The sequence below is a fragment of the Coturnix japonica genome, chromosome Z (assembly GCF_054131305.1).
Source record: "Coturnix japonica strain WE chromosome Z, WE-NBRP24, whole genome shotgun sequence".
In the NCBI taxonomy this organism is placed as follows: Eukaryota; Metazoa; Chordata; class Aves; order Galliformes; family Phasianidae; genus Coturnix; species Coturnix japonica.
Window position 1 is genome coordinate 24,982,410 of NC_140702.1, and position 11,559 is coordinate 24,993,968.

General features: G+C 45.9%; 1 protein-coding gene and 1 long non-coding RNA gene across 3 annotated transcripts in view; both read right to left on the reverse strand.

Moving 5' to 3' along the window:
• The window catches only part of EFNA5 (ephrin A5), a 207,108-nt gene extending 206,443 nt beyond the window's left edge, over positions 1-665 (reverse strand). For both annotated transcript variants that reach the window (XM_032441285.2, XM_015849467.3), the window contains exon 1: positions 467-665. In XM_032441285.2, coding sequence (XP_032297176.1) covers positions 467-591 — 125 coding nt within the window. In that variant the 5' untranslated portion in view covers positions 592-665. The remainder of the gene's footprint in view (positions 1-466) is intronic.
• A 379-nt stretch (positions 666-1,044) lies between these two features.
• LOC146753825 (uncharacterized) lies at positions 1,045-2,366 on the reverse strand. Its single transcript, XR_014939384.1, has 2 exons — positions 2,228-2,366; positions 1,045-1,315 (listed from the first exon to the last, which is right to left on the reverse strand). It is a non-coding gene; the product is annotated as an uncharacterized LOC146753825 (long non-coding RNA).
• Between the last annotated feature and the right edge of the window lie 9,193 nt (positions 2,367-11,559).

Below are 11,559 nucleotides of genomic sequence, written 5' to 3' on the forward strand. Positions count from 1 at the left end.
CTCGCACAGCCCGCGGCAGCCGCCCCCTGGGCACGGCACCTCGGCGCGGGGCGCGGGCTGAGCCCCCGCTCCTCCCGACACCGCCGGCACCGCACTCCCCACCCGGGCACCGACCGACCCCGACGGGCCGCGGGGCAGCGCTCAGTCCTCAAGACGGACGGTGGTTGCCGACGGGCCGGCTCCCCGCTCCCGGCCGGAGGCGGAGGAGCTCCGCGGGGCGCAGCCGCCCGGCGCCCGCGTCCCGAGCGCTGGAAGCGCCAAGCTGCCGGGAGGGGGGAAAAACGACCCCCCTCACTTCCCGCATCCCTCCCTTCTTTCTTCCCCCCGCCGCTGCTCGCAGCCCCGGCCCTCCGGAAAAGAAAGTTTTCCGGCCCACCACGCGAACGAGGGCAGCTCCACAGTCGCCGGGCTGCGGGGTGTCAGACCTGGGGCCGCTCCCCGCCGCCCCCTTCCCGTCCCCGCGTACCTGGGGTTGGTGCTGTTCCAGTAGACGGCGTAGCGGTCGGCCACCGCCTTGGCGCCGGGCTCCTGCCCGCGCACGCACACCCACAGCGCCGCGACCGCCAGCAGCAGCATCTCCACGTGCGGCATCGCGGGGAGACGGATGCGGAAAAATTGGGAAGAGGTTGGAGGAGGGAGGGTTTAAAAAAAAAAAAAAAAAAAAAGTAAAAAATAAAAAATAATAATAATAAAGAAAAAAGAAGATAGGAGGAACCGAGCCTTCCCGGGGTGCACGAGGGAGCGGGAGGGGATAACCGCGAGCAGAGGGCTCCGCGCCGCAGCGAGCGAGGCGCTTGCGGCCGCAGCAGCCGGCAGGGAGGCGCGGCCGCGGCGCTCAGCGGGGCTCAGCCCGGCAGCGGGCGGCGCTCATTCACCGGGCGTCCCGCGCGGAGCCCCCGGCACAGCATGCACCGGGCACCGGGCACCGCGGGGCTGGGGCGGCGCCGAGAGAGGTCCTCCCGAGAGCTCAGGGGTCCCGGCGCGGTGCGAGCGGCCGGCGGCGGGGAGAGGGGCGAGGAGCGGCGGTGCGTCTCAGCAGAAAGTTTGTGCCTTCCTTCCCCGCTCGGATGCCAAACAATGAAGGGAGGAAAAAAAAAATAAAAGAAATAAAATAAAAAAAGAAAAGGGGGAGTGGGGGGGAAGAGAAAAAAAAAAGGGGAGGGGGAGGGGGGAAGGGTGCAAAACCCCCTGAGGAGTTTGTTCGCTGCGCTGATGGAGTTGGGGAGCCTGTTCTGCAGCACAGTGTGTCTTGAAGGAGACTTTGTGGAGTGGATTTCTCGTCCTTCCTGTTCCTGGGCGGTGGATGCACCAAGGGCTGAGCAACAGCAAAGGCGGAAAAAAAAAAAAAAAAAAAAAAGGAATGAAAAAACAAGGGGAGGGAAACAGGGGGGAAAAAAAAAAAAAAAAAGCGCGGCCAATCCAAGAAATATTGCGGCGTGGAAACCAAGGAGATGGAAATAAAAACTGTTTTATGAGAGGGCGTGGAAAAAAGCGAAGCCCCGGAGAAGTGCAGCACCAGGGCCGGGCCGGGCGCTCCGACGCGGGGACTCCGGCTGCCGCCTCTCGGAGCGCTGCGGTGATAGAGCACGGTCCGGTCCCGGGAACATCAACTTCTGCGGAAGGACGGCACGCACCGGGAGCGGCGCGGGGGAGGCAGAGCGAGGCGGCCCCGCCGCTGCGATGGTTACATGCGGAGATCGGGCAAAAAACGCGGCTCCGCGCGGTCCCCTCCGAAGCAGCAGCAGCAGCAGCAGCAGCGAGGAGAGACGCGCCGCGCCAGCAGGCAAATAAATAAACTTGAATGCAGCGGCAGCAGGGAGGGATCGCGGAGAGCGCCGAGGATTGGAGGGGCAAAAGTCAGTTTGGGAAAAAAAAAAAAAAAAAATTAAAAAAAAAAATTGCTTTATGGGAGGAAAAGAGGAAAAAAAAAAAACAAACCCTTGGCGCAGCCACGCCCCCTCGCCAGGGCCGGTCCCTCCGCTGCGTGCGGACCCGGCGGCGGCGCGGGGTGTGCGGGAACGCGCGCCTGCGTGCCCGCGCGTGGCCGAGGCTTGTGGCGGGGCGGGGCGCAGCGCTGTTTGCTTACGGATCCATTTCTTTTGTACCCCCCCTCCTGTTCTTGCACCCCGAGGCCATTGGCGCGCAGCTCGGGCTGTGGTGGGGCGGCGCCGTGCGGCTCTCCTCCCTCCCCGCGCCCCACCCTCCAAAACCTGGCTGATGGATTTACCGGCGCGGCGCAGCGCTGCCCGGCAGTCCTCCGCCAGTGCAGCTCTACAGCAAGCAGCGCTGCCCGCGGGCACGGCGCGGCACCGAGCTCCCTCCCCGCCGCTGGGAGAGGCCCCCCGCCGCCCCCGGGCAGGTGAGCGGCTCCGTAGGGCGGGGCTCCGCCGAGGGGCGGGCTCTCGCCCCGGGCCCCGCCGGCGTTGCCGCGGTGACGGAGGCCGCGCGGGGCCCCTGGCGCTGGGGCCGTTCGGAAGCGCCCTGACGCCCCCCAGCGGCGGGCGGCGGTGCTGCGGGACTGAGGCGGAGCCGGGCCGGGAGCCGCCCCCCTGAGGAAGGGTCGCGCTTCTCGATCCTTGATTTATTTCTTGAAATTGTTTTTATTCTGGGGTTAGATTAATCCTCACAGCCCGGTCTCGCCGGCATTTTCCCTGCGCAGGAGTCCTTTGCCCTCCCCTCAGAATTAGCCAGGGGAAAAAACACGCACTGAAGTTGAGAAGAAAAAGCTCAGTTCCTTCATTTGTACCCCTTCTCGTTTTAGCGGAGGATATGTGCTGCTTTCAGATCTTTCCTATTCAAGGCCCCAAGGTCTGTTGTGAGCGTTGTCTCCCCGCGGTTACCCCAGCCCGCTCACTGCTCTCAGGGCCGCAGCCGCCGGGTCTGCCCGCAGCAACAAACCGCAAGCATCTCTCTTACCTTTTCATTAAAAACAACCAGCATCCCTGCTTTCTCTTGTGCGTTCACTAATGTCCATGGGTAGGAACGGGGCACGCACAGCAGATGCACAAGAATCGCTCCTGCAGAGGATATAAATAGATATAAATAAATAAATAAATGATGCGAAACGAGCTCCTTTTTCTCTCTCTCTCTTTCGAAGAAAAGTTTTCAGCTATGTGTGCTGGGGGAGGTTAACTTTTTTTTTTTCTTTTTTCCTTTTTTTTTGTTCTCTTTGTCTATATGCCCTGTGAGGAATATTGCAGAATATGCGATGTTCCCACTGTTCTTGGGCACTTTGGTTGTTGCATGCATGCAGGTGTGTGAAAAGCTTTCCATAACTGTAAAAGAAAGAAGGAAAGAAGGAAAGAAAAGGATATGATAGGAAAATATCTTTTTTTCCCTTGCTTTGCTTAGCTAGCAAGCAGGCTCTGTGTGGCTGTGTCTTATCGGTTTATGGACTGTGCAAACACATAAATCCTTTCGACAGAAGTAAGAGGGAGATTAATTCTGCATTCAAATGGGTAACACTTTAATGAGCAGAAGGTGGCCTTTTTTTCACACCGTGACCCATCTCGCAGACACACCGAATGCCCCGCACTCACAGCTCCCAGTCCACTCTTTGCTTTTGCTTTTATGCGATTGAACAATTACTGATTCTACAGTTATAGCCTGCTTCTGTATGCCAGTACCCTCTGCTTTAGCCTTCGTTCAGCAGAAGCATAAAGATAAATGACAAATGATTTGACATCAAACTGTTTTGACTGCAGTATTTAGGGGGGAAAAAATGGTATATGGGCACTGCAAGGGTCTGCAGCTGCCACTGACAAGCTGCTGTAGCAGCTTCTGGATCTCCAGCTTCACGGCGCTAATCGGTATTTAACAGACACTTTACAGCATGTACTTGCTTGATAGTTGCTTAGATTTTCAGTGTATTGGATATACAGTGCAGTGGTTGCTACGTTGATTGATCACGTCCCTAAAAATAATTAAACCAAGCACAGCTCCAGGCATTGTCTCAGGGAGAAGTGATAAATCTGTAGATTTTCTTTTCTTACTGATTTCCTTTAAAAATATACATAGTGTTTCTGTCATTATTCAGCAATACTTACTGTCTTAAATAGATACAAATGACTCCGGGGAAGGAGCTCATCTTCATTACTCATGTAAGTAGTATTGTTAAAGTAATTTGTTTTGCTGATTTCACAAGCTCCATTCAGCACCTGTGAAAAAGAAAACAGCACAGACGTTTCTACACCGTTTATTTTTCACAAATTTGAGCAGAGCTTCAGAAATAGACGTAGTAGAGCCCAGTCCTGCTTTGTGTGAAGGTAACCCCACTGACTTTTACACTGTCAGTTACAGAGATAAAGCCAATGTTTTCCCTTATCGTAACAAAAACAAACAAACAAAAAGTTAGGGAGACATTAAATACGTAATTCTACATTTACTCTGTGATTTAAAACCATCTTGATATTTTGTGCCAAATCTACCACACAAAACTGCACCTTCTCTGTTTATTTGCTACGTGTGCTTTTCGTTGCCTGAAAATATCTGCCTTCCTTACCTTTTTTAATTGCTTTCTGATCCCATAAGTCTGTTCCTCAAGCAGCCTTAGCAAAGAAACAATCTCAGCTTCAAGTTCTGCAAATTAGTAACTGAAGAGTTAGCCCTTATGAATTCTCTCACCTTTTACAACAATTCCTGGTACTGTGAGTTGTCAAAAAGTTATATGGAAGAAAATCTGAGACTAATTTCCATATGAGATTTTCAAAGGCACCAATTGTACTGTTAGAGAGACTAACAGAGTTCTTTACAAGGAATGTATCTGACTGCAGTGGACAAATATTCTTGAGCCAGGTGTGAGGTTTCTGTCTAGGTGATCTCTCTGACTTAAAAATATGTTTTCTTTGCCAGGTCTGTTTGCTTATGTGTAATGAACACACTTGGTTGTTATTAATTTATTCATCTGTTTTCTGAGAGTAGTAAATAGTCCTTCAGAAGAGAGCAGAACAAAATGGCTGCAGAATAACCTGACCCAATACTTTCTCGTGTGTGTCAGTATGTTCTGCTGGCCAGAAGAGGGGTATTAAATAAAGATCCTTGGTTTTCTTTTATTAAGCTATCTGGCAACTCCCTCACATTGCTAACACTCATTTCTCAGTGTATCAACCAGAGATAACATATATGACTGCTTCACTGAATTAAGGGTCCAAGACTTAATATCAGATATTCAGAGGGATAACTCTGAGATCTTTGTCTTTACTGGAGAAGAAAGAAAAAGAAAAGAAGGAAAAAAAAGAAAGAGGAAGGGAGGAAGGAAGGGAGGAAGGGAGGAAGGAAGGAAGGGAGGAAGCAAGGGAGGGAGGAAGGGAGGGAGGGAGGAAGGGAGGAAGAAAGGAAGAAAGAAAGAGTAACACGAAATATATAAGTTATAGGCAGCTTTTGGGGGAATATTGTCCAGAGACATTTTCAGGATTCTTAGCGCATTCAGAAATCAGTATGTATTTCTTTAAGCAGATGGTTCTAAGAATTAATTATTGTTTAGTGAAAATTATCTACAATTACCAACCTTGTTTTCTTTTCAAGATGCCAGTGAAATCCTGCTTGTTTGCCTGAACAGTCAAAAGAACTCGGCTCACAAATTAGGCAAGAGCTGTTCATCCTATATCAATTCCGATGCTAGCGTGAAAACTTTTGAAGTGTAATATAATGAGGGAAAACATGAGGAGAAAGCAGAGCATTTCCTGGCTTCGTGTTGATATTTTATGATATATATATTTTTAATGTTTGAGCTAAAAGAATTAAAAGAGCAGAAGTTTTCAAAGGCGGAAGAATGGTACTTAGAAACAGTTTAAGAATCTACTTGAAGTTTATATGTAATGTTCCCTCCACGTATATAGCTGTTAACTTGGCTACAGAGTGTTACCATTCAAGCTTGTGTTTGCCTGTACAAGTGCTTTTTTCCTGTTTGTGAGATATCCAATTATGAGGAATTATATTGTTGACATACTTTCAAGTGCTCTAAATTCCTATCTATATGAAGTTGAAGTATTTTGAGAGCTGTTATTTTGAAAGTCTGCGTGAAGGCTTTCATTTCTGCCAGTCAAGATTCCCCATGCAGTTTTGGGCTTTACAAAAATTATAGCCTATTGTACCAATTCATCATTAGCATCAAGTCATTAAGAATAACTGAAATAGCCCAACCATGACACCAAAGCAAGAATGCATGGATATAATCTGTAGTTTCCATTTTTGCCATTCATTCAAGCTCTTCCACAGTGTGCAAATTAAAAATAAACAAACAAACAAAGTTAAATAAAAGATCTTTTTAAAGGTCTTTTGAGAGGTATTGCTCAATCTGAAATTGCTACAGAGCCAGTATCTTAAAACAACTTCAGTTTTAGTATTACCTCTGTAGACTCAAGTATTTGCAAGGTGCAATAAGTATTATGTAGATTATGCAAAACCAAAGTATAAGTCGAGAAAAACAAATGGATTCAGCAAACTGCATGAATACAGTTATCCCAAAGATTCCTGACCACTCCTACAAAAAGCCTGGTATTGAACTATACTCGTTATGCAGATTATGTTACATCAGCAGGTTCTCATTTCAGCATCTATGCGTTCCAGGGATGGTATGGCAGGAATGAAACCAGCTAAGGTAAATAATAACCCTGTTTAACCTTTGTGATATTTTTGTGTGATATTTTGTAATATTTGCTGTTTAAATGCACATGCCAACACCTTGTTTTTTCGAAAATCCACATGATGGAAGTTAGTTTTTCAGATGCTTTCTGTACGCTGAGCAACTGCAGGTGCATACTCTAGAACAGCAGTGTTTGCTTAGGAGCCCTGCTTTCAAGCAGGCTTTCCAAAACAGGGTTGTTTAAAACCAAACTGACACGAAGGAACAACAACAGCAAAAGATAACCAGAAAAAACAAGGTAAAACTAAAATACTCAATTCAAAATAATATATGACAAGAAATAGGTGTTTTCAGGTGCTTGTGGTTCTTCTCACAGTAGCACATTGATCAGCAGTACCTTGCTAAAGGGCATGCTGTCTTTTGTCTGTTGCTTGTTGTGTGGGAAGGACGACTAGCTGTTTCTTTCTCCATCTGTGTTCAGATAAGTGGAGAAAAACAAGCAGTAGAAGATGACTGCAGGGATGGACTGCTGTCATCATTTGGAAACTCTGTACTTGACTGCCTCTGAGCCCAGTGCGGTATGCATGATTATTAATTTTGATTATCAGTAACACACATTATGAGAGGAAAATAAATAAATAAAAATAAAAATCCCAAGATAACCTTTAACACTTTTTAGAATTTAATCAACGTTCAGGATCCAATTTAAGTCTGCAAAACTGCAATGATTATTCTTGTTGCTCATTTTGCATATGAATCATAAACCATCAAATCATAAACAGTTCCTATCTGTTGAAAAAAAAAAAACCTGTGCTTGCTTGTGCGTATCTTCCAGTGCATAGCAAAGTCTTAGGCTTTGACATCAATCCCTCCTCATACAGCACCACCTGTCAACTAACATTACTCACATTAGTGAAAATGAATCAACAGGAGGAAAAAAAGAAGAGAGAGAGAGAGAGAGAAAAGAAAACCAAAGAGCTGCAAAGTAGGTTATTAGAGATCATGCTTCAACTCCGCTCTCTGCACTGTTACATAGAACAAAGCACAGTTAGAGTTTATGGTCTAAAGACAGCTCTCAGAAGTTTGTATGCAAAGCTAGTTAACTACCTTAAGTTAGTCCTCCCCTCTAGAAAAACAAAAGAGCTTCTTTGTGAATGTAGGATTTGTGTGCATTACTGTTAGAGAGCCATCTGCAGTGGAGTGCTTCCTTCTTGCAGAAGCAAGGGTGAGTTCTTGTGTGCCATGGGCAGCTTATGCCTGATGCGAGTGGCTGTCTTCAAGGGACTGTCCGCATGGCTTGAAGGCCGTCTCTGTTCACACTGACTGCAGCTTCTCACCAGTGCTTATTTGCTTTGTAGGTAAAATTGTTCCATTGGTTCTGCAGCAATTGAATGAAGTTCCTCATGTGGTGGAGAAAACCTTAAAAAGGTGATAAAAAGAACAACAGAAACAGGGCTAATATATTAATTACAATGTATTAGCAAGCAAATTCTGGAGAAGTCTGTGAAAGTCTTCCCCTGTGAAAGTCTAAGCTGGATGAGAAAAATCTCAGAGGCTTCAGAAATGAAAAACTGAAGACATGTTTACTTTAGATGATGTGAAAGATGACTGCAGTGTCTTCCGCTATTCTCTTTGTAGTGCAAGAGAATTCCTTGTGAAAAAAACAATTCTTAGAATCACAAAACTAAGAGAATCACAGAATCACAGAATTGTAGGGGATGGAAGGAACCTCTGGAGATCATCTAGTCCAAACACCTACTAAAGCAGGTTCGGTAGAGCAGGCTGCAGTCCCATAGAGCAAGTTGAGATCCATCCTTCCATTTGAAAATACATCTCAACACAGCTTGCAGAGTAAAGTTTGAAGAGTGAACTGTTAGTGTTTAAATAAATGGCAGGACAAGATCTCACATTCATGGCCAGGCTCCTGCCATTTGCAGTCCAGTGTTTGTGCCAAGTCCAATACACGACAGAAAAAGAGTAGTCATCAAAGATATTTCAAAAGACAACTAAGCCACAACTTTTAAGAGGCAGGCATGAAAGATGGGAGGAGGAGAACGTTTTCTTTATTACTGAATCAGCTACCTCTACTAGCATATCACTTCTGATGCAGATTTCTTAGGCAGCCTGCTCCTTTGCATCCAACTTACTAAGTTTGGCTGACTCTTGAATTCCAATAGATTAGACTCAGCCAAACAAGAACATAGCAGGATTAGCTGCCCTGTGTGATCTATGCCAACAAAACAGACGTCAGCTTGTCAAATGCCAGCCTGATAATGGCCATGGAAAGTCAGATGCAGAAAAGGAATAAAGCTTACGTTTTTTAAGGCTGCTTCACAAGACTTGGACATCAGAGACTGTGGATGCAGTAGAGAATGAATTTATAAAACCTATGCAGAACTTTGAATGACATTTTCTGCTTTGTGCCCATTCTAAGTGAAGATTATTCTCCTTGTCATCAGCCATTCCAGTCTCACAAAGCATTTTAACACCTTCCCTTCCCTTCCCTTCCCTTCCCTTCCCTTCCCTTCCCTTCCCTTCCCTTCCCTTCCCTTCCCTTCCCTTCCCTTCCCTTCCCTTCCCTTCCCTTCCCTTCCCTTCCCTTCCCTTCCCTTCCCTTCCCTTCCCTTCCCTTCCCTTCCCTTCCCTTCCCTTCCCTTCCCTTCCCTTCCCTTCCCTTCCCTTCCCTTCCCTTCCCTTCCCTTCCCTTCCCTTCCCTTCCCTTCCCTTCCCTCCCTTCCTCCCTCCCTTCCTTCCTCCCTCCCTCCCTCCCTCCCTCCCTCCCTCCCTCCCTCCCTCCCTCCCTCCCTTCCTCCCTTCCCTTCCTTCCTTCCTTCCTTCCTTCCTTCCTTCCTTCCTTCCTTCCTTCCTTCCTTCCTTCCTTCCTTCCTTCCTTCCTTCCTTCCTTCCTTCCTTCCTTCCTTCCTTCCTTCCTTCCTTCCTTCCTTCCTTCCTTCCTTCCTTCCTTCCTTCCTTCCTTCCTTCCTTCCTTCCTTCCTTCCTTCCTTCCTTCCTTCCTTCCTTCCTTCCTTCCTTCCTTCCTTCCTTCCTTCCTTCCTTCCTTCCTTCCTTCCTTCCTTCCTTCCTTCCTTCCTTCCTTCCTTCCTTCCTTCCTTCCTTCCTTCCTTCCTTCCCCTTCCTTCCTTCCTTCCTTCCTTCCTTCCTTCCTCTTCCTTCCTTCCTTCCTTCCTTCCTTCCTTCCTTCCTTCCTTCCTTCCTTCCTTCCTTCCTTCCTTCCCTTCCTTCCTTCCTCTCCTTCCTTCCTTCCTTCCTTCCTTCCTCCTTCCTCCTTCCTCCCTTCCTCCCTTCCTCCTTCCTCCCTCCTCCTCCCTCCCTCCCTCCCTCCCTCCCTCCCTCCCTCCCTTCCCTCCCTTCCTTCCTCCTTCCTTCCTTCCTTCCTTCCTTCCTTCCTTCCTTCCTTCCTTCCTTCCTTCCTTCCTTCCTTCCTTCCTTCCTTCCTTCCTTCCTTCCTCCCTCCCTTCCTCCCTTCCTCCCTTCCTCCCTTCCTTCTTCCTTCCTTCTTCTTCCTTCCTTCCTTCCTTCCTTCCTTCCTCCCTCCCTCCCTCCCTCCCTCCCTCCCTCCTTTCTTTCTTTCTTTCTTTCTTTCTTCTTTCTTTCTTTCTTTCTTTCTTTCTTTCTTTCTTTCTTTTCTTTCTTTCTTTCTTTCTTTCTTTCTTTCTTTCTTTCTTTCTTTCTTTCTTTCTTTCTTTCTTTCTTTCTTTCTTTCTTTCTTTCTTTCTTTCTTTCTTCCTTTCTTCCTTTCTTTCTTCTTTCTTTCTTTCTTTCTTTCTTTCTTTTCTTTCTTTTCTTTCTTTTCTTTCTCTCTCTCTTTCTTTCTTTCTTTCTCTCTCTTTCTTTCTTTCTCTCTTTCTCTCTTTCTTTCTTTCTCTCTTCTTTCTTTCTTTCTTCTTTCTTTCTTTCTTTCTTTCTTCTTTCTTTCTTTCTTTCTTTCTTTCTTTCTTTCTTTCTTTCTTTCTTTCTTTCTTTCTTTCTTTCTCTTTCTTTCTTTCTCTCTTTCTTTCTTTCTCTCTTTCTTTCTTTCTTTCTTTCTTTCTTTCTTTCTTTCTTTCTTTCTTTCTTTCTTTCTTTCTTTCTTTCTTTCTTTCTTTCTTTCTTTTCTTTCTTTCTTTCTTTCTTTCTTTCTTTCTTTCTTTCTTTCTTTCTTTCTTTCTTTCTTTCTTTCTTTCTTTCTTTCTTTCTTTCTTTCTTTCTTTCTTTCTTTCTTTCTCTCTTTCTCTCTTTCTCTCTTTCTCTCTTTCTCTCTTTCTCTCTTTCTCTCTTTCCCTTTTCCCCCTAGATCTTAGTCTTGAAATATATGAGGCCACACATTTGACTCAAATAGAGAGAAAGTACTTCTTTTGGCACTCATAATCCTTCATTTCATTATGAATTTTTAATGTCTTCCATCTCAACTTAACTTTTGCACAGATTTTGCTCTACTTAATGTAAATTGTTCATGAAAATATTACTTTTGAAGTCACAGAAATCTTACATAGTTAAGAAATTTATTTCACATCTTTTTGTCTATCACTTGCTTCTGCTGTTCTTCATCTTGGACTTCTGTCTTACATACCTCAAAGACAAGCATCTTATATTTGACAATGGAAAGGTGTTCTCAGAATTAATTACATCAAACTCTCATTTCAAAGTGGAGAAATCTGAGAAGACTCTGCAATCCAGCTAACAGATGGCTGAAGAACCATTCTGAAATGTAAGACTATCTTACAGTTGTAGAGGGGAAATGCCAAAGTCAAGAACTGAGTAATTACTAATAAATCATAAAAGGGTAGAAATGAGATCATGAGAAGTATTCATAACTAGATTTCTTAATGAGAAGGGATTATTAACATCTCACAAAATCCACTGCACTTTCCTTGTGTTAGCATTTCTGCATAAACAAAAGAAAGCAAACTGTAAATGTTTGATACTTCTGAAATCCTTTGTTGGCAGGCATATGGCAGAATCGGAGTGGAAAATCA